At 41.4% G+C, this 23,989-nt stretch overlaps 1 protein-coding gene across 3 annotated transcripts in view; it reads right to left on the minus strand.

Annotated features, from left to right (window-relative positions):
• pcdh11 (protocadherin 11) overlaps positions 1-23,989 on the minus strand; it is a 126,474-nt gene that overhangs the window by 96,913 nt on the left and 5,572 nt on the right. For 2 of the 3 annotated variants that reach the window (XR_007192166.1, XM_048231388.1), the window contains exons 2-3: positions 21,261-21,839; positions 13,573-16,059 (exon numbers count right to left, since the gene is read on the minus strand). Coding sequence is in view for 2 of the 3 variants with exons in the window: in XM_048231388.1 (XP_048087345.1) it covers positions 13,573-16,059; positions 21,261-21,800 (3,027 nt within the window). In the remaining variant the exon portion in view is untranslated. Of the gene's footprint in view, positions 1-7,120; positions 8,782-13,572; positions 16,060-21,260; positions 21,840-23,989 lie in introns of those variants that run through there. The other variant, XM_048231389.1, reaches the window with a different exon arrangement.

Raw genomic sequence — 23,989 nt, forward strand, 5'->3', positions numbered from 1 at the left:
CCTTCTGCTTCAGAACACCCCGATCCTTACATTCTGACACACTCCACACATCACATTAGCTGTATCTGGCTGTTCATATTAGCAGACCGTAGATAATTATTGTGTGGGATGAATAAAATTATCAGCCCATGTTCTTGGCTACTGCACATTAAGATCTGCTGCATCCACCACCCATGGCACTACAGATGCATTGTCCTGTACAGACAGATTGCAGCCAAAGCTCTCTTTCAAATGCAGCTGGGCTTTAAACCATTCTCTGACAGCCTGTCTTACAATAGTGTAATAACTGAAAACTGTGATGCTCTCTGAACAAAATTGTCGCATTAAAGATACATAGATCTAGATATTGCCAAAATATGTCACCACTCCACTTGAGAGGTCTGATGTCAAAATGATGGTAAATATATTGAGGCAATGGTTGGGATTTGTTTATGAAAGTAAATATTGTCTTTCATCTCAGAAGTGCCTTAAAATAAACATCCATCCCATTCCTCGAGGATCTCACATACATTCTATCATGACATGTCACATGCCTTTGAGGGAACTTACTTAAAAAGATACAGTGAATGTATATATAAAACTCCCAAGACTTATAGATTTATTTATTTTTTTTTTAAAGATTGTTTTTATAATAGATCAGGCACAATAGATAGCCTCTACCAAGACAAAAAAATGAAATCTGTGGGCTAGTGAATTAAACAATGACTTTGAAAATGCTTACTCAGCAAGAGCAAGGCATCTGAAGAGCAGTGGGTTCACAAGGGCACCTCTCTGAGGTTGGCAATCTGTAGAACAGTATGTCTCATATGCCCACTGTGCCTGAAATGGCTGCCTTTCACAATGCATATAAATATGAAATACATTTTGAAGAAATGTAAAGAGAAATGCAAACCCAGTGATATATGGCAGGGTATAGAGATTTTTGCTAGCCAAGGCTTTGAGTAACACCTGCAATAAAATCATCATAATTTGACTAATATTTTATATCCACTAAATTCATCAAAGCATTATTGTATGATTAATGTACTTTTGTTACCAGTTAATTTCTCTCCCACTATAGCCTTGCATTGTTCCAATACATGGAAACTAGCATCGTATTTGCCTGTCTCGATGCTAAACGAGCATCTCTCATTTGCTCTCATCCTGAATGGGCCTGACAGCCTGCTTCATGGGTCAGACTGAAGATAAGGAGTGACAGATGGCACTGGCTGACCAGTTCCTAGTCCAGAATCTTGGTCCAATTAAAACATCTTGATGGGCTAATTCTTCTCAAATGTGAACTGTTTCATACTCTGGAAATGTAAAGTTAGAGCTGGTTACAAAGACGGGCAAACACCTCTCAGGCTTGCCTGGTCTCTTTTGCTGCTCTAAGCGCTAATTAATCAATGCTCTGGGCTAATTAGACAAAAATGCCTTTGTTGCAGACACCAAGTTGTGATTGAAGAGACTGCCAAAAGCCCATGGTGGAAAGGAAGAAGAGGCTAGCAGCCGTGATTTCATTCAGTTTGTATGCAGAGGTGGGGGTTAGGACCGTGCAACACAGTGTTCACAATACTACATTTTGCACAAGACAAGGGAGCACGTAGAATACTGCGAAACACTGTCCATTCCAGAGATCTGGACAGTTGTTTTCAAACCAGTTCCTTCAATAAGACAAGTGGTAGGGATTGTTCACAGGAATCTGTTTTTTTCTGTGGTTCAGCAGTGACTGATGGAATTTATGGTGACGGATGAACGTGACGTGACTTTTTACGAGTCCGACAGCAGCCTATTCTGTGTAGTGGTCAACATAATGCGGGCGAGTGAGGTTCAAAAAGCCTGTTCTAATTGGGCTTCCCTCGTGGGACATCTACTCCATGTCAGATGTGGAATGTCCACTCAACAACAGAACAGAGGGTGTCTGAGGCACAGTGATTAGCACCCTGCCCAGTTAATTTTAGCAGGGTTTGGAACGGGACTAATCGGGAATTAAGGGCCGACATCCACTCTAAACCGCCTTCTTTACGCATTCGCAGGGGATACTTTCGGGATGAAAAAAAGGCAATTGTCTGCTGTCTCCGATTATCCCCGGGAAAGCCTATAATCTGGCTGAAAGTACTTAAGGAGTCAAGCAGCAAAATAAACAACATTGATTATCATCCACTGTTCTTTTTCCCCGTTGTCGATGGAGGAGGAAGTTCAGTTACTCCTGCCCCCCTTCCTGCCATCTGCTTCGGCAAATGTCAAGGCCGGGTAAATACCTCTGAGTCCTCTGTCCAAACCAGATTACCAGCTATTCTAAAATGGGCTTGGCTCTTATCGTCTCCCAATCTCTTTTACACAAGTAAATCAGCATTCCGTGCCGGATTAGCGATATTAAATTGGTCAAAGACAAGGCTCTCGACTGTGTCTTTAAGTCAGTCCCCATCAAGCTGACAGGAACCAACCTCTGACCACCCACCAATCACCACTTAAGAACTCACGAAGGCTCTACTTCTTCCTGAAAAGAAGCAGCATCTCAGTTTTGGCACTGTCTGGAAAATAAATTACCATTTCTCCATCTGTTATTAAAGTAGGCTACAGACAAAAAAAGTAACTCAAAAAGTTTTAGAAGCAATGCCTAAGCCCAATGGTCGTCAGGAGAGGGTGCATTCATTTGCTAATTTGTGTCACAACATAATCAGGACAATTGTATTAGGACACTGAGACAATTCACCCAGTCATGCTATCACATAAGAGTGCTTTAAAGTCTATGGTCACATACCAGTCTGTCAACAATCACCATAGATAAGCTTAAGAGCAACACACACACCTCTTCATCTATACATCACTCTTTCAACTGCTGCTCCAAAAAGAAAGTATAGACAAAACCAAACTCTGTACAAACTCCCTAAATTAAATTTTGATCCCTATGGGAGGAAAGTGCATTTCTAAGATAGCTTCCTGGTGGAGATTATGATGGAACAACATTCACTGTAGATGAAATTCTTGGAGTATTTAATCTGAAAAAAGGAGTCTCGTTCCAAACAATACAAAGCTTGTAAGGCTTGTTCATCCATAAAAAAACAATGTATGACAACCATGCTCAAAAGCAATTTGTAATCACTGTATGTATTTGAACACCTAGAATGTCCCCTGTGAAGGTTAGAGCCCTCCAGGCCCTTGCTTACTTATTGCTAAAAAGGGACAAAGGAATCATAAGCCGTGTCGCCACTGACAGACTGGAGAACTGCAGAGCAAAGCTACAGTGCAAAGCCACAGGATAAAAATATATATGTGGGTCATAAATCCATGCTTCCTAAAATATCCGCACTGTTTTCTATACACTATACACTATGCTTTATTTGATCACTGGAGCCATGTTGGCCATAGCTGTACTTGATGTCTCCGCGAGACCCCATGCTGGCTTTTGCTGTGATTTGATTAGTACACAAAAAGGTACACTGCCTCGGCAAAGGTATGATTGAATTATTCAGTTTGGCAGAGATTTGGCAGCAGTTTGTCTGGAGTGCTGCCTTGAGTGCAAGAAAGCATCGAGGAAGCATCTTCCTGTTTCCTGCACCATTGCACAGACCCTGCATAAATAGATGCACACATAGACCATCAGCACACCTTAGGGGCCTACAGACACACACACACACACACACACACACACACACACACACACGCACACGCACACGCACACACACACACAGTGCAACAGATCATTTACAACAATAGATGACTTGTCTAAAGTCTTCTTCTCTCTACCCCTGTGCCCCTATCCCATGAGCTATAAGTGATGCAATTCAGAGAGCTGGATTCTATCCATATGAAATTAGAGAGTTTAGTTCAGGTTGATAGTCTGAATTCTCACCTAAAACTTTAAATGTTCCCCTACAGCAGGATACTTTTTTTCCTTCCCAAGAAAGAAAAAAAGTCATTAGTTATGGAGTGATTAGTTTTTAGAGTGAACACTTTCAGTGATTTCCCTCAGGTGTCCATCTTAGTTTTGTAGAGCTATCATCGTCCAAGTTTCTGTAGGTTTGAATGCCACATATAATACTATACTATAGGTTTGAATGCCACATATAATACTATACTACACTTATAGGTTTGTACTGCCTCACAAAGCAGTGGCTCACAACATATTTCTACAACTAGGGCTATAACACAGTGGTCTTCATGTTTCATGTATGTATGATTCTGCAACAAATACAGCAACAAAAATGACACCTGACTTTCAGGCCGATGAAGTAAAAACTATATATAAACATATACAGTGTGGAGGCCTTGGCAGCTTGAGGACATTATCTCCCACACTCTTCGCTATGTGTACTAATGTATGCACACCATGCAGACAACAGTCTAGTAATAATGCAATTTATGCCCAGGTGATTTCCCATATTTATGCCATCGTGTTTGTACAGTATGTTACAGCTGGTGTTTTTTTAAATCACAAGCATTATGTTTAATGTTATACTGTGCTATGATTCATTCTTTAATAAGGTTTCACATTTTATATTATGCAGCCATGACGAAAGATATACTATATATGAGAATTGCTGGCAATTCACAAGAGACTATCTGAGCAGGCGCTTGTAAATACACATTATGGTGTTTACTTTATTTTACGTTGAGAAGGTAGCAGAATTACCATGTACTTAATAAATAGAAAGCAAATCACACAGATACAAATCCACATTTTTTTCTTTTGTGTATGGGTGTGTGTGTGAGGGGGTGGGCTTGAAGAGAATGAGGAGGCTGTTCTCAAATGATGAGAGTGTGTGTGTGTGTTTTTATTGTGTTAGTCTGTGCATTATGGGTAATTGATGTTACAATTTATGATCATATTCTTGGCTGGTTGGATGTAACCCAATACATACGCCTCATAAATAATGGACATGTATGAATGAATATGGCAAGGAGTGAAAGATTCCCTGGCTCCTGCCTGCGCCAGTGCTAACCCTTCACTCTCCAGATGGAATGTAGAAATGTATGGTATGCAGGGAAAAAAGTTTTACATTAAGGTATGTGGACAAAAGTCTGACATATCTGTATTGATGGAGTTTTTGATAGGTCTATGGTAGTGTGATATTCAAATGCAATCAAATGTGTATATTACCGGTAAATCATTTTTTTGGATGCAATATAATCTTCAAGGATTTGGTGAGACTTAATAAAAAAAAACATCATTCAGTCATGAGTATGGCACATGCACGATGACTCATGTAACATGTTCAAAGGGGGATGACAGGAATGTGTGATAATACTCTGGTCCATGGTTTGCACACAGAGGGCCATGATTCAAAACACAACAAGCTCCATTTGAGATCCTAATATTTTATGAGCGAATTTCCAGGTTTACATTTAGCTATTAATAGAAGGCTGACATTTGCACACCCTCTTTGAGAGCGATGGGCATACTCAACTCTGGTGTGTACCATTTCCGCTAATCACCAAGGACATACTTCCCTCAGGGGAAATGATTAGCTCTCTGGCCGTGCAATATAAAGCAACTTTGATAAGCAATTAAATTATTCCTATTGCCTCAGCCTCTTATCTTCTGTTCTTTTTTTCTTGTGGTCTTGTTGCATCGGTTTCTTTGAAACCCACTAACTCGAGGGCTATATGACTGGCTAAACAGTGGTCACACAAAGAAGCCTAGTCAGACTTGAGATTTAACATCATTTTTTAGAATAAAAACACTAACCTCAATGTTTTTTGTTTAACTACAACAATATGGCCATCAGTATTCAAATAAATGTTATTAAACTACACCAAAAACAGCTCTATTGATGCATAAATGAACACTTTAGCCTTCAAATTCATTGATGGGCAACACAGCAGCAGGCCCCAGTCGTGGCGCAACTGGCTGGGGCACCTGCACCGTACGCCGGCGACCTGGGTTCTCCACTATCCTGTCAATTAAAGGCATAAAAGGCCAAAAATATATACTTAAAAAAAAATGCCACGATCAATATCTTCAATTTCATAACACAAATATGGGTGGGTAAGATATGGGAGTTCCATCAAACTTCCATCAAAGCAAAAAAAGTTCCACAAAACATCTAAACGATTTCATGTTGGGCCTCCTGTACAAGGCCCTTTGTCTGTTCTAGTAGTGTAAATATTGTTTTGGAGCTTGTTTCTAGAAAGCTTTGTTGGCTAACTTCCGTTGCAAACTTGGCCGGTTGGTTCGTGGATTTGTTTCTAGAAAGGGTAGCTCCAATATCAACCGAAAAACCGGGTCGGAAAGTTTGGCGGTTGGAACGACAGCTTGAGAGCATTAGTTAGACGTAATATTGTCCATGGATACAGTATGTGCTGTTGTCAACATTTGTGCAGCAGGTGTAATAACGTAGATTGCAACAGTGGTAAGACAAAGTTGCGTTCACAACATCCACTCATTCGCACTACACTGTGTAATACAAAGTGCCCTACTCAGTAAATAGCACACAATTAGCATACTCACTCACTGACCTATAGTGCACTAGCGCATATAGTGAATGAATGGAATTTTGAACGCACCTACCTTTTTACCCCAGAACTACTGCATGAGTAGTGATTTTAATTTAAAAAATTGAGACGCAACATGTGTATGTGCCTTCTTACTGCTGGTGGAGGTGAAATTAGGGAATGACTCTTTTAGGTACATTATAGTGCTTGAGTAAATATTAAAAATAAATAGTTTTTGACTTTTTTTAGTTTTAATTATTATATCAGCTTGCATAAGCAATATAATTTGTTTTGAGTTCAATGTATATTCAGTATGTATACTCATTAAAGAAGCTATCCGGTAAACATTGGATAGAAGCTATCCAGTTTAACATAATTCAGTTCAATTCCAAGTTTTTTCCAAGACAGTTACCTGATATTGTTATGAAAGTATGATCATGTAATTATAATGATTTATATATGGTGAGAGATGCTGTACAATGCTGTGGAATTACAACTTGTTAAGAAATGACTCATAGGAATATGCAATACAATGCAAAAGACTTTAATAAAGTTCAGAAGCCCAAAACATACATCAACAAAAAAATATAACATCATACAGTTTTACTTCACATGTTGGCAAATCAAAGAATAGTACAAAGATAATTTAAGGTGCATAACGTACTTCACATTTGACATAAGTGATGGTGTCCAACCCCCACTAATACAAAAGCTCTGTATATATATTTCCTTTTAATTTCCAAAAAATTCAGGCAAGTCTAATATTTTTACATAGTGCTAAATTTATATAGATGGGGTGTAAAGGTTATCCTTCATCATAATGTATTTGATATCATAATGGTGTCTGAAAGTTATGCCAGAAGTTCTTTTTTTTGTAAAGAATATCAATATTGAGGTCAAACATAACCCCTGAAGACTTTTTTCTACCAACGGAATCAGTATCCATACCAGATAAATGCTGACCTTATTAAACCAACGTGTGACCCATCGGTCCAATAAATAAATAAATATATCCAGGATGAAGGTTTACAGGGTTTCAGTAATGAGGACAAAAAGCCACTGTCAAAGTAACTTAAACAAGGGATGTGCTTGTGTGTTGTGGATCCCTATGGTTACTTTATTGCTGATAATATGATGCCTGGATACTCTACTTGTTTTGGTGTTCAATAGACTCTGTCTTCTAATCCTTGTTGAATACATAATACATTGATTGAAATATGTGCACATATCCAAGAATTTCTCCTTAAGCCTACCACATCTCATAGACTGCCTGAGCTTTTCCGTTTTGGAATCAATTAAACACATCCCACAGGTTAAATCAGCTTTGATTTCACAGTCTGACTACTACACACAAACATGTAAAGGTCAGACTTAGTCTTCCTCTATACTGTCATACACAAAGAGCTTTTGATTATTAAGCAAGGATCCAGTCCCTTGTGATTGTGGCTTAGCACAAAGTATTAAAACTCGTTTCATTCATTTAATTTCAAGTCCCAAATGACAAACTGAGGCATCCAGTCACACTGTTGCACGAACACTTTAGTGTGGTGTAGCTTCCTATGGACAGCCATGCACTGAAATGATAGCCACACTCTACACTTGCACTCAAGGCCCAGTCACTAACAAGTCTGTCGTCGACAAAATGGCACTGTCTGACATAAGCAGAACAGTCACCTATACCTCCACACACAAAAGAGCCTTAGAGTATAGCACATAATCAGCCATTTACCTAAGTCTCTGAGTAAACCCACGAGGGGCAAACTTAGTGGTAGGAGCAAGTGATATCAAACAACCACCAGGTAGGTCAGTGTTTTCACAATCTTTGTCCAAGTGTTTTTTTTTCCCTCATCCATCTTTTTTTTTTTGCAAAACAAGGCAAACAGAATCAATAGACACAGACAATCATGACTGTGTTAAGTATACAGTTAAGTACATTTATCTACATAAACATACTATACAATTCTCCTTTAAATTCCTATGCTTGATATTGGTGAAATATGTGGGAGAAGTACTCCAAATAGTCATCTAGTGCCCTAACGGTGACACTGATAAGTGCGGACAAAAGATTCGACAAAGACTTTTTTCAAACCTTCTACTACAACGCTAGCAGATTGCACAGGCAACAAGCAGGCAACAAGATGTGTCGAGTCTGTTCAATTAGTCTTTCATTCCTCTCTAGGTCTTGTTTGAGGCGGGAGAGAACCTGTACAGTATGGGGTTCAGCTCTTCAGTCACAGCCTTCCTCTCTCTCTCTCACTCCCTCTCTTTAGGAACTGGCAGCTAGAGATTGATTTTTATCCTTTGGGAGCGAGTTGTACCTGTGCCACAGAGTGTGCCATACAGTGGTGGTTTCAGTGCCGTCTCCTGTAATATAGAGAGACAGACAGATATAGGGAGATTGCAATTACAATGTCATCTAGGTAGCTAAGCGGCAGTATGCATACTCTAGTATAGGATAATAATAATAACATTAAATTAAAAAAAAAACTCTCTCCCTGCTTACATATACTTACATATGCATACAGTGAGTTTGAGTGAGAGAGAGAGATAGAGCAAAAAACGATGAGGAAAGAGCATTTTTCAAGGGCCAAACTACAAAGGGCATTTTTCCTTGTCAGATTCCCTTGAAGAATGCTGCTGTCTGCCTTATCGGCTGGTGCATTTTTCTAGTCACTGCATGCAAATTTACACAAACGTTTCAGCTATGAATTTGTCTTTATATCCACCACAGTATAGCAACACTCACCCTCTTTTGCCTATAAATGGTGTTTTTATCTGGGCATCTGCACTATACTTCGCTAACTGGATCCACACCGAAATGTGTGCGTGTGTAATGCATTGATTCATGCCCAATGGTACCGTCAAAATTCAGAATTCACATACATGCTATCATTGCTGCTAACCTTTCAGATTTATATTAACACATGCTTATTTTATCATGCCTACTGCTGGGATCTTCTGGTGACTGAGCTTATGCTGTTCTGTTATCTCAATTTGCATTTTGTGGTGCTGAAAGAAACTAGATGATACTGGGCTGTGCAAAATGTTGTCTCTAAGTCTTATTAGAAGGCTAATACTCTTTGAAAGTAACCCAGTAGCCCCCTGGCCACTGGTACTGTAGGACACAACCTAATCTGGGTATCAAATTGGTTTGCTGTTCCCTGTACTGATGCTATTATCAACAACCTATCTACAGTATATATTTTATGCATGCAAACAGTGATAAGCATCAAGGAAAATAAAGTGAAATATGTTCAGCCAGAGCTTGAGGCAAATTAATCAGCCGCAAGGCTTTTCTGTTCACAAGATGGAAAACCTTGAGGAAATTGTTCCTGACAGGGCAAAGACCTCTTCAGTATATGTAAAATAACAATAAATTTGTAACAAGAACATATTTTACCTTGTTGCGGCCTATTCCCTGTGCAATATGCATTGCTTCTACACCAACTACTGACTAGGTAGTTCCTAGGTAAATGACAAGATAGCCATCTGGCTAAAGAAATAAAGTAGTCTAAATGTTTGCAGAACTGAAAAGTTTGATTTAGCTGAGACAAGAACTTCTTCCCCAAGGGCTTTTTTTAAAGTGCGCTTCTGTGCGACACGTCTGTGAACGCTTCACTTGTGTCATCTTATTTAGATTCATCCATCAACGCGCCAAACTACCAAACACACTTCTAACAGAGTAAGAGTAGGCTCACTGAATGCACAAGGAGCTCTTGAATGGGGTCACGAGTAGGTTACTGTGACACACAGAATGACCTGGAAAAAACACCAGCTCTGCCAATAGGATGCAAAAACATAGATCCTATCGGCTCTTATGCTCCTGCATTTGCGTTGCTGCGTCTGAGATCAGTCAAGCAGGGTGGGGGCTTATTTGATCTGCCACAGCTAAAGCATGTAGTCAGACGGAAGATACCCATCACCGGGGGGTGATGGTTGGGGGGATTGACCTCTAAAATCAGCGACTGAGAGGAGTAAGAAAAGAGATAAAAGAAAAGCAGGGTGATGAGTAGAAACGGCGAAGAGAGGGAAAGAGGCTCTCATGACATTACATCCTGAGTCCTGCAAATGGACCTCTTTAAGTATTACGAGCCTTATGGTGCCATAAATGGGTGCCGCTCGCAGATGCATTTTGACAAGCCTCTTTCTTCAGTCGCCACATCCCTAAGTCGTTACGCGCAACATTCAGATGACCTTCATATGCATGGATTTCAAGGAAAATCACTTCCTATTACCTCGGCTACTGTTTCCCTACAAACACAGGCCAGTACAAATATCAGCTACTCCACTCTAGTCCCTGTGCTATCAAACAGACTTTGAACATCACAAGCTATTAAATATTAACCATATTGAGCGCTGGCATTCAGCATCCATGTTGTCAGGGAACTGCTCATCGCTGATCTTAACTCCTGTCATGGAAACCACATCAGAGGTCTAAATGTGCGTACAAACGGTCGTTAATTAATTTCATGCCGATGTTCTATATACAGTAAGCAAGCATGTATGGGTCATATGCAGTGATACTGTATACTAACTCCTACAGTATAGCCTAGTTCTATTTATTGTCTATGTGTCTGGAGACACATGTTTAGAATAGGCCATATATAACCCATATGCTAATAAGTCACATTGTTTGGTGCCATAAGATAATGTTTATGTTCATGTTATTGTAATGGGGTAATCTGTCATTGTTACCTCTGTTTCTCTTATTCTTATTTTATTTATTCTGAACTAGTTGTATGAACTTTGTGAAAGAAGCAATAACATTCGATGTAGCATTAGACTCTACATCTATTAATGTTGCACCTCGCTGCTCAGGCACAGTGTCTCATCTGCCATGCGGTGTTTTCTCTAGGGATCCCTAGATGCCTGTGCCTCACCATTGTACAGCTTGTGCAACATGAATGGGGGTGAGTGACTGTCTGACAAGACAGGAGTTGATCTCAACACCTTCGGATTTAGATGTGCCTATATGTGACTCTGAATGTGCCTGAATGAAATCTTCAAAGCCATTTCAATAAGTGTCCGTGCTCTGATTATGGGTAGCACTGCATTATCTAATGCAAGAGCTCTTACTACTAATACAGGCCATTAAATTTGCCATTAAATCAGTCAGCCCCCATTATCGTCCCAAAACATAAAGTCTCATTTTGTTGTGCACTCGGGACATGTTGCGGTGTGTGTACTGATAATTTAAAAAAGAATTGGCAGCATAATTTAGTCTTAAGCACGCCAGTCAAAAAGTCATTTGGACAATTTGAAGAGAAGTATTACAAACATAAACTGATTTACATGTTGTCTTTTTTCTGTAATCTGTCTAGGAAAGGTTTACATGTAATGAAGCGTGGCTGAGCATAGCTTTCGCATGGTTTCCAAATGAGAGGTGGATGGAGAGAAAGGAATATCAGCGCTGTGTGGGTGTCACCCTAAATTACCATGCGCACAATGTGGATATACTATCATTTGCAAGAAATATGCAGAGAAGGATTTTCTGCTCTAGGGATGAGAGATCTTGAGAAACCAGACCCATAATGTCAGAAGGTAAAAAAAAAAATAGAGCCTTTGACTCTACAAGGAGATGAGAAGCAGGTGTGTGTGTGTGTGTGTGTGTGTGTGTGTGTGTGTGTGTGTGTATGTGTGTGTGTGTGGAGAGTGGTAATTAGGAAATGAACTACAGAGTCAAACAGAATGCATTACACCATCATCATCAGATCCACCTGAATGTCGCATTAGAAACCTTCATCTAATGACTCTAGTCAGTGTTGACATCAATAGCAGTGTGCTGCTTTGTTTGTATACATATACAAAGGTGTGAAACTAAACCACATATTTCCTTTGGACACCACTAAAAGAGCTTTGCTTGGTAAAAATAGATGGGTTCTGAAAGTGATTACTAAATCCCCCTTGCCTTCATTGAACTGTCTCAGTCCCACAGCTAGGGCTTAACCTTGGTCTCTGTGACCTCAAATTGCATGCTTTTGTCTTTGTTCTGCTCCATGCGGGCTGCTACAGCAGTGTGAGGCCGGTTTTGTCACCTCTGATTTACATTTATTCCCCTCGCCTGCTTTTATTTATTAGCCACTTTGCATCTGGCATATCTCTTCAGGAATCCTGATCTGAGTTGCGCCAGTATTTAAATAAACATTTGCCTCATTAATGCTATCTCCTAGCCTCTGAGCTTGCCAATGGTTCATGTACAGCACAATGAAAACAAGGTTGGAGAATATGCTTGTTTCTCTCTTTATGTCTTTCTCTTATTTATACTGTATGTAAGAGAGGGAGAGAGAGGTAGATAGATAGATAGATAGATAGATAGATAGATAGATAGATAGAGGTAGAGAGAGGTAGATAGATAGATATATATATATATATATATATATATATATATAGAGAGAGAGAGAGAGAGAGAGAGAATACTAACACACCCACACAAGAATATATCAAACTTATCAGATGAGTTAAAAGCAACTATTGTGCTTAGGCATGTATATTTGTAAAATGTAAATTCTGTAAGTTGATGTTGCCCAGGGACTCTGCTTATCTATTAGGCATGTTTGGGTTTGTTATGCCAGTTGGTGGTGGCACAATGCATTTTTGTGAGTCAGCTGGAGCTCACTCATGTATCCTAAACCATTTTCTTTATCTCCTAATTAGACCTTTTAAATAGCAATCCTATCCTTCAAGAGAAAAAAAAACACAGAAGCTAACAGAAGCTAAACAGGTCCAAATAATGTCCCAATCATCTCCTCTCCCCTTGTTACAGCAGTTACTCAACAGTGACTCAACTGAGCATCACAATAGCCCCATTTTCAACGCATTCACCCGCCGCTGTATCACTGCCTACTGTGTGGAGCTGCCCGTGGACTACAACCAGAAGCCGTCGTTTTTAAGGACCAAAGCAACTAGCCAAAATAGGGAAATAAACTCCTCACGTCTTATATGTCACCTCCCCATCTTAGTACAATATTCTTAATATTCACCTCTGATGAAATTCATGCACATTTCCGCCTTTGTGTGGTTTAATCCCCTGACCAACCCTTCCACCCCCCCTCCTGGCTGCCACCTTCCAACCCCACTCTTATCTCCAAAAGGACAGTAAAAGGGGGAGTGGGAGAGGGAGCAGTGTGCAGGCTTAAAAAGGAAGTCATGAATTACCTGTCGGGTGTGGATTTGCCCAGGAGTCTTGAAACTCCCTTGACAGCTGCACTCTGAGACGCTGTAGGGATCAGAGCTGGTGGAGGAGCACTTGGAGAGTGAGTCACAGCCCACCACAAACGTATTGTCCAGAGGGAGCTCTTGAATGACGTGGTGCTTCTTGGGTGCAACAGGGGTTTCCGGTTTGATCTGGAACGTGGGCTGGGGGGAGGCAGACTTGTAGTGCTTGGCTAAATCTGGACTGTCAGGTTTGAAGGTGGTGGGCGTGGTGGCCCAGTTGTACTTGCCCATGGTCTGCTCCTCCAACTCAACGGGCAGGTCAAGTTTGCCGTTTATGTGCTCGTGGGTAGGGTCGTCGGGCTTGGACTCTTCGATAGTGACAAAGTTAAGCAGCAGGCTCTTGGGAGACCTCTTCTTTTTCTTCTTCTTCTTTTTGATCTGTCGGTTCTCCTGGTTCGGCGACACCCACTCGCCACTCTGCTTACCCTTCTGCACCACCTTGTGCCGCGGCGTCTGCCGACAGCGCACGAGAGCCGTGACGAAGATGACCAGAATGACGGTCATGGTGCCGGCGATGATGGCGATGACCACAATCACATAGCCGTTGGCCTGTGGCGTTACGTCGCTCTCTCCCACGGTGCGGTCCAGTGGGGTCTCCATGCTTTTGCGTAGCTGCTCCTGGATGTAGGTGGCATTGGACACCGTCTCATTCACAAATAGATGGACTAAGGCAATGGCGTGCAGCGATTCCGGCTGGCCAAGATCTCTGACTTCTACCACTAGTCTGTGTAAGCCTTGGTCAGCTGCAGCAATCTTCTCCTGCAGTGTAATATTCCCAGTGGCTCTGTCAATGGAAAACAGTCCTTTCTGTGAGCCCCCGATGATGTTGTACTGCAGCTCTGCATTCATGCCCGTGTCGTTGTCGATGGCAAACACTCTGGTCACCACGGAGCCGGGACTGGTGCTCGATGGGACCAGGTCGTAGGAGTAGTTGGAGGAAGGGATGACAAACACAGGGCGGTTGTCGTTCACGTCAACGACATTGATGGTAACCTTGGCGTATGAGGTGGTCGGCTTCTGACCCGCGTCCACTGCTTTCACCATGAACGTGTACGAGCTCTGCTGCTCCCGGTCAAACGTGATGTTAGGCTTAATGACGCCGGTTTTGGGATCGATAATGAAATTGTCCTTAGCATTGAGGATGGAGAGGGTGACCACAGCATTGTCCCCCGCATCCGCATCTGTGACCGTGATCAATCCCACGGTGCCATACAACGGGAGATTTTCAGGCACGTAGAAGTTGTACTCAGGGTGAGTAAAGGCCGGGCTGTTGTCATTTAAATCTTGGACGATCAGTCTCACAGTGACGTTGCTCTGCAGGGAGGTGGATCCATTGTCCCGCGCAATGACTGTGAATGTGTACTTCTCCTGCTTCTCCCTGTCAAGCCTTTTGTTCACCGAGAGAATTCCGGAGCGCCGATCTATGCTAAATCCATCAGGGGCGTCAGGCCCAAGGGTGTAAATGATCTCAGCATTCTGCCCGCTATCTGCATCAGTAGCACTGACTTTTATCAACTGGGTGGAAGGGTCGTTGTTCTCGGGGATAGAGAGCTGAATTTCGGGCTGAGGAAAGATGGGGACATTATCGTTCTCATCTTTGATTTTTATGAGCACCATTGCTGACGTGTTAAGATGAGGGTTTCCTGAATCGGAGGCAACTATCTTAATTGCGTATTCTCTGGTGGTTTCATAATCGAGGGGGGCAGCGGTCTCAAGCAGAAATTGGTTGTTAAAAGCAGGCTTTAACCTGAAAGGTACATCTGGGTCTGTGTAACACGTCACTTTCCCATTCAGATCAGCATCTTTGTCGGTCACAGTAATTAGAGCTATCTTTGTGTTTAATGGAGCATTTTCTGACAGGAGAACAGTGCCGTTCACCAGGTTTATTATATACCTGGTGTCTATAGACGGGACGTTGTCATTAACGTCAGTGACATTCACAGTGACTGTAGCTCTTGAGGGAGTGGCGCTGCCATCACTCGCTAGCACAATCAGTTTGTGAACTGGGGTGACCTCCCGATCCAGAGGTTGTCTCACGGTAATCAATCCAGTGTTGCTGTCAATAGCAAAGTGTCGGCGGGTCGCGGGCGAGATCTGGTTGCTGAAGGAGAAGTGGATCTGCGCGTTGGAGCCGAGGTCAGCGTCGGTGGCGTGGAGCTGGGTGACGGATGTGCCGGTGGGCGCATTCTCTGGAACGCTGACCTCCACCTCGCTGTCTTTGAAGACGGGCCGATTGTCGTTCACGTCCGACACGGTGACCTGCAGGATTGCGGTGCTGGACTTTGGTGGTGTGCCCCCGTCCTCCACTTTGATCTTCATCACAAAGGTGTCCTTGACCTCCCGGTCCAGGCTCTGCTGCACAATGAGCTGGGGCCACTTGTCTCCCTCTGGAGTCTCGATGATGTCCAGGCCAAACTCACTGACACTCTGAGAAAGAGAGAGAGAGAGAGAGAGAGAGAGAGAGAGAGAGAGAGAGAGTAAGAGAGAGAGAGACAGAGAGAGAGAAGACAAAGGGTAATCAGTATTATTTATTTTTTTCAAATTACATTAAAATTGGATTAAGCATCAAAGCCATTAGTCATTGTGTATGGATGAATCATTCACAGACCATTCAACCTTTACTTGTGCTGTAAAATAATGCTCTGAAAAAAAGACAAGGGGCATAAATCCCACTCAGCTATTGGGATTTCAACCAAAACTCAGAGGCAGTGGTTTGTTTTAGCCTTAAAAGCATGTTTGCTTTAACAGCAGCAACAAACCTTGGGGTGAAAGTACTTCAAACCTATGCATAGGGTCTTCAAAATATTGACTTACAAAACACAACCAGAGGGGAAAAAAACTACTTAAGCAACGTAAAGCCTTTAGCAAACACTGGATGCTAAAGAGGAGGTAAACAACCCTCTGCCATGCGTACAGGCATTTCTATGCTCCATGAGTAGCCCTTGACATTTGCTTTATTCCTCTTAAACAGAGTAAATCTGAGTTTTGGTGAGCAATAAAAGCAAGAAGACTGACAGACACAGGCAAAGTCAGAAATAGCTCAAGATAAACTGATAAAAAGGGGAGATAGAGAGATCGATGGGAGTGATGGTTGCAAATAGTAATTAACTTTCATGTTTTGAGATCTGAGGAGCAGTCTATTGACTTCTGTGGGAGCCCACATTGCTGGTTGAATCACTAATAAAGGTGTTCCACTTGGCTTCATGAGCAGACACATCTGTGTAGGTATATTTTTTTCGAGTGGTGCCACTGGCACACTTGACACTCCTGATGCCGCAATTCTCTCTGTTGGTGAATGCCCGATGTACAGCGACCAACAAACCAATTTAAAGAACAAAGTCATGCGATTCAGTCTCACTGCGCTGCCTTAATGGAATAGTGATTTCAGCTCTGTCCCCCCACTCTGATCCATTCCACCATGCTTCACCCAAAATGAGATTGCATTTTACCTCACAATCATGTGTCTGCTTTTGGTATGGAGACACCTCCAAAGACTTCAAGTTCACATTCAAGAGAGACAGTTGAAAAGGGAGCCAAGAGATAAGCTTTATTTTAAATATGCTGCAAGACAGCCATAGATTAAAGAGAGAGGGGGGAAAAGCACATTTTAAAAGCCTGAGGAAAATGAAAACAAATGCACATGTAATCCTCATGAGACACCAGCCTCGACTGTTCAAAGTAATTGCCTTCCCCTCTAAAACTAGCACTAATATTTATGATTACAGATCAGCTATGGAGTAAAGCTGGTACATTTCCACCTTTGAAAAACAAGACTGAGAAAGGCCTATAATGTTAAAAAAATATGTCTCCCAACACATTTGCCAAACAAAGAGGCTCTTTGATGCTCTTACAGTCATAAATATTTTCATGCTGAAACAAGAAAACGCATCTTTCTTAAGAGATAAGCTTCATGCTACACACAAACACTGAACGATTACTCTGTCTAGGCATATCTTTCATACGAGATTAACATATGTGTTTTTGCCTTGTAAAGGGTCTGCCCAACCGCATTTGAACAACACAAACAAACCAGACTTATGTGTTAAAAAACAACAAAACCCTGCCTTTGATCCGCGCAGTAACTGTCTATGCAAACGACTTCTCGATTGAGGACAAAATCAGTCTTGTGCTTTCCAAGATTGTGTGACATCCTTCTATAGTGTTTGCCAAAGCCTGTGTTGTCACCATCTGTGGCCTGTTTGTGGATTATTTTAATATGTAAAAACTAAATGTAAAACAGTCCCACTTCCAGACCAACTGTCTGCGTATCAATCCATGTCTCCATCCCTCTCTCCCCTCATCCATACATTGCCCTCTCCATCTGGGGCCCTGCTCTACAGTATTCCAACCTTGTCCTAAAGCTTTCTTGTGGAAAGAATACAATCCTAACAGAGAAATAGAACAGCATTGCTATGGGTTATGGACAGGACCTCTATTTGTCTGTGTTTGCTCTAGTTTTACACAAACTACTCCTGGCAATGCTCCTGCTGAATGCAATAAGCTACACGGTGCTGCTATGTCTGTGGCTGAATCAGTGATCAATCATCTCTCTCTCTCTCTTTCTTCACATGCAAAATGAGACTTGAGGATTGTGATTACCTCCAGGGCAGGCTTAGAAAGAGCAAGACGAGCATGAATCACCAGCCCAAGGGAAGTGACAATCATTTGAAAATAATAAGCATGCCACCGGAAAAAAATATATCTCTAACCTTACTCCAATTGACCTGTAACTTAGGAAAGACAGGCAGGTAATATTACACAGCCAGATGATGATATATAATAGAAGTAATTGATACCGAAAATAGTTTCCTCTAGAGCAATCAAGAGAGATGAGCAGTACAACTGAGAGTGGTAACCTTAGAGTGCTACAATCACACAATCTAACCTTATGGCACTGTAACTTAAAGTAGAGATCTCAGGCCCATGCAGACAGTTTCAGGTTGCATGGCGTTAGCACAAAAAACACAGCTTTCCACTAGAAAGCTGCGTTTTTTTGTGCTTCAGATTATCAGCTGCTGCATCTTCAAATCAATGTGATGACCTTATTAAAGTCAATGGAGACTGAAAGTCTGCTGAATATATCAGAAATTCATGGATGTTGAGGGCAATGGATGGCACAGACAAAAAGGTATTTATTCCTATCTCTTTCTCTCCCTTGGACACTTTCTCCCTCCCTCCCTCTGTCTTCCCTCTCCCTCTCTCATACACTCTCTCTACACACACACACACACACACACACACACACTCTCTTTCAGCTATAATTCTCTCTCCCTGTCTTCATTAATTATTTTCAATAAGTCATGACTGATATGAAATACAGAAGAGCAACCATTCATTACTTTTAGATGAACAGACTAAGGGAAAATACACCTACACGAACCAATTGCAAAAAACTTTTTAGGATTAATTAGTGCCAATTTATTATCTTCTAAAAGTTAGACTAAATTCTGAGAAACAACATATTTATTTAGTGAAAATAGTTAATCACATCCCAGTAATATATAATATACAAGAGAATAATGCTTATAAATGGATACATATTAATGCTGGCAAACCGCGGTGGCTGATTCTTATATTCTTTGATAAATTGTTCAATTATAAACTCAAAGAACTGGAAAAACAGCATTAGGAAAATATCACTGAAAATGATTTATTAGCACAAATAAGAGTTGCCACCTTATGGCAAAATAACATGTGCCCATGGCCTAACAAATTACAGCAACACTATTTCACTTCATTTGTTTCTTGGTGTATGTGAAGCCGACACAGATTCCAATAAATAAATAGCGGGCCAAGTTTGAAGAGATTAAAGACTTAAGGGATTGAAGGAGAGGAGAAGCTGGTTACATGTAATGTGGAGAAAACCCTTAAATGGTGGTTCAAAAATAACAATGGACTGGGTGGACCCTGCAACAAAAAAAAGTCAATAGCTCCATCCCCTGAGCCTGATCTGATCCACATGCTCCAAGATAGAACTTGTAAAGAGCTTCTCTTTAAGTGATAAAATCTCTTCTAATGGAATGCCCTCCTCTAGCCATGCATGGTATTACTTTCCCCGAGCTGACCTTGGCCGTTTCAGAAAGTGCCTTAAGCGCATCGTTCCAGGTGACATAACAAGACTAATGCTGATAGAACAATTAATATTTCACCTCAATGAAACCACTACGCCCAATGAACGTCCTCTGCACGAACGTGCCAGTCTTGCCTATGAAATCACATCAATGACTAATGGGGAGAAGCTGGTAATCTCATTTACACTTTCTCATGGCAGTGGGAGTGACTTGTTCGTGTTGGTTCTGGTTGGCTACTGTGAGGGAGTCGAGGCGGCGGCAGCAGCAGCAGTGGGTTCGTGCCGGCTAATCGTACCAAACTTCACGCTGAGGACGAGGCAGGGATGCAGGGTGAAGCATCGCTGTGTGGGAGCTCTCTGCTATAATCTCTGAGGACCATGCAAATAAAGTCCAAGGGGTGGATTTCGGGCCAGCAGCTACTCCAGGGAGAGCCTGCTCAAACCACTCCAAGTGTAAAACGCTTTGCTTTTCTTCTCTCTCTCTCTCACTCTCTCTCTCCTCTCCCTCACTCTCTTTTCCTTGAACTGTAAAGGCAATACAACTGAGCCTCCATCTGGGTTCAAGATGCAAGTGATTCACAGACATTGAGTTAGGAGCTGATCCAAAATGAGTGTGGAATGCGCACTCTGGAGATGCTGAAGTGCAATGTGTGCAGGCCTGCGACTGCACTGGATTGGTCCTTTTCCAGGCATAACAATTGACATCCACCAGACAGGCAAGACAGACACTGGTTGCAAAAGCCCTTCCCATGCAAATTGATGTATGAATCAAACATGGTTGGGGTTCATTCAATCAGAATTCCTAATCAGGAGCAAAAGTACAAAGCATTCGTCATTCTAACATGACAGACTAAAATTGCATTAATTTAGTGAAAGACTGTTCTGTGACTGTTTACATCCTATGAAACTATATTGTTTACCTGTTTGTGCATACCATATATCCATGTTAATGTTCAAACACAATTTTATTGCCAACAGAAATATCTTCAATAAATACCATCCCAACAATATATGAGATGTGGTACAGACCCTAATAAAATGCATACAATTATCCTAGTTTCTCATTTGGGCTCACTATATTAAGCCACTGAGACTACCGCACTATTTATCCATAGAGCACCAATTAAATGATGAAAGAAAACACAAGCCTCCTTCTGCATGTATTTTCCACTCCTGTTCAATTACACACTGAGCATATACAAATTATAGTAAATTACCTCTGGAACCTTGAGCTAAAATGTTGATTCTTCTGAGCAGGTGATCAATCACCAAATTAGAATCTGTCGACCTATCAATTAAGTAATGCATTTAGCTGATAGAGGGAGAGAGAGAGAGAGAGAGAGAGAGCAAGAGCATGTGGTATGTGAGAGCGTATGTGTGTCTGTGTGAGATAGAGGGATGCACACACAACAGAGAGAAAGAGAGCGATAGAGAGATAGAGATAGATGGGATAGACAGAGAGAGAGAGAGAGAGAGAATAAAGAGAGTGAGAGAACAAGGAAGAGGCCATTTAGGGCATCATGCACCATCAATTTAATTCACACTTAGGACCACTCACCTTGACAAGTTCATAGTGCTGAATCCCATTGATCCCCACATCTGGGTCAAAGGCAGAGGGCACAGGATAGCGGTTGTTGATCGCTGTGTTCTCTGGGATGGAAATGTTTATGACCGTGGACTGGAAAAGGGGCGCATTATCATTGATGTCCTCGATTAGAAAGCGGATCTTGACCAGCCGGAAGATCTCATCTGGCAGCACGGCCACCTCGATCTCATAGAAGCACTGCTTCTCGGCGAAGATGCCCGAGCAGAGCTTCTCGCGGTCGATGCGGTTCGCCGTGGTGAAAATCTCCCCGGTGTTGGCCTCCACTCGCACCAGCTGCACGTCGCCCGTCTTGTACACGGGCTTGAACTGCAACGGCGACGAGAGCTTGATGTTGGGGTCGAGCGCCAGGTCCAGGTCCTTGCGAAGGTTCCCGATGCGCATGTTCTCTGGCTGCTCCTCCTTCACCGTATACTCCTTCTCCTGGGCCCAGCAAAGCAAGACCAGGCAGCTGAGCAACAGCAGCAGAGCATGGGCCTCACTTGCCAAGTCCATAATCAGGGTGGATGAGCTTCTTGTGTATGGGCTGCAATTCTAACACAATAAAGAGAGAAAGAAAAAAAAAGAAGGCAATTGTTAAAACCAGCCACGGCTTTTGAAACAAGCATACATGTTGCTCTTTAATTAGTCGACTTTCCCTGGTGGATTTTGTTCTTTTTATAAAGGACGTTTCAACTCCTGTTGTGTTTAGAGATAGATGTCTCATTCAGAGACCACATGTAAAGCTATTCTTCAGGGCTCTCTTGTGTGCAAACCCTACTACACCAAAGTGGTCAAATGACCTCATTACCCATACATCTATTGCAACTTAAGCATGTGACAACTTGCACTCGGTCGGCTTTTGTTTTTCGAAATCCAGCGCGAAATTAAGAACTTACAGCATTCCTAAACAGCAACGATAGTCTGTAGAGTAGCCTTACCTTTGATGAAGGGATTTCCTTAATGTTAAATAATAATTTGGCCCTTGCTGCTAAAACGATGCATAAATTATTAGCCAATGATTTTGTTCATATTCACTCAGACTTGTGGCATTTTAGGTTTCTGCATTAGGTCTACTGTTGGAACAAAATAAGCCCTGAGAGTTCAATGATTTGTAGGCCTATTTTATTCTTGTAGGGTAGGCTAGGCCTATATGAGAAAAGGCCAAGAGTGTCTTAAGCACTGTTTTATTTTATTTCGGTATTGTCTTACCTCAACAAGGCTACAGCTCCATGAAAACAATCAGATATAACTATAAAATCTGTAAAGTCTATAAAAATGTATTTTTATGTTGTATTTGGTTGCTGTGTTTGACTGAAATGTAGACTATTCTTTTTTCATTTCAATACAGTATATGAAACAAACCTCAGTTTAGATAATCATATTCACACCTTTTGTTGCCTAATTGACAACCATGATAATTGATAATATAAAATGAATGTGCACCTTGAGCAAATTATAAAAAATCTTTCAGAATGCTTTCCATTCTTGAACTGCATCGAATTGCATCGCATCGAATCGTACTGAATCGTTTTTTATAAACATGTATCTTTTCTTGTATCGAATCGTGCCCATGTATCTAGATGCGAATCGTATCGTCTTTTACATGAGCGATTCACACCCCTAGTGGATACTGTACAGTGTTGATTGAAGTAGACATCTTCAACAAAGTAGCTTACAGAATAAGAAATGGAAGTCCAAGAAGTCTTATCATCATTTAACAAGATTTTAATATCAGCACTTTGCTAGTGGTTGCTCATATCCCTTCGATGAAAATCCAGTCAGGGCATTATATATAAAAAAAAAATAGCCAAAGGGCTGAAATCCCAACTTGGTGCCAAAAAATGCAACTAGGTCACTGAGACAAAATGGAGAGACTTGCTTGATTGTCTGTATTATTGCATGATTGTCGGTATTATTCCTGCTCTTTTTTTAATGCAGTGTCTGAGATAGAATGTAATTTGAGTAATTTCCCCTGACATCCCAAGAAGCGATTCTTTTAAACTTTTCTCTTTAATCAAAGCTTTACCAACAATATTCAAGGTCTTTTTTAAGTACAGCTGGTACAACTTGGTGCACTATAAAGGGTTCTGTCCCAAATGCTGGCAGATTTCTTAACACCCAGTTATATATAGTGCTAGCATACTAAGTAGACTGTTTCCGACACAAAAAGACCAAAAGTGAAAAGCTTGACTATTTGCAAGATGTGTAAATATCCCAGCCTATATACAAGATGTGGGATGTTACATGTTTAACTTAAGAGCCATGTCCTGATTTACATTTTAAAAGCACCAGATGGCCCACTGGTGATGATAACCGTCTTTCATCCAAAAAGATTCCTTCTCATTACTTCCCCCATGAAGAGCAAAAAAGTTGTTATAATGTGAAAGAGAAGTTGGCAAAATGGCAAGCAGGACATTTGCAGTCATTTCAGAGATCCCACTGAAGGACTCCACTGGGATACTGATCATCCTTAGAAGTCCCTCTTTCACCCTAACATACTTTCTCATTTATGTGGTAAATAAAATGTCTCAAATGACAGAGAAGTGTTGAGCGAGCTGAAACCACATGATGCGAAGGCTACATTAATACGCCCATTACAACCCCACTAAAGATAAGATAAATGTGACATTTTTATCACAATATTAATGTTAACTGTCTGAAAGGAGAAAACTATCCTAGACCAGAAAAAAAAAACATAAAAC

The sequence above is a fragment of the Alosa alosa genome, chromosome 21, assembly GCF_017589495.1.
Source record: "Alosa alosa isolate M-15738 ecotype Scorff River chromosome 21, AALO_Geno_1.1, whole genome shotgun sequence".
NCBI lineage: Eukaryota > Metazoa > Chordata > Actinopteri > Clupeiformes > Clupeidae > Alosa > Alosa alosa.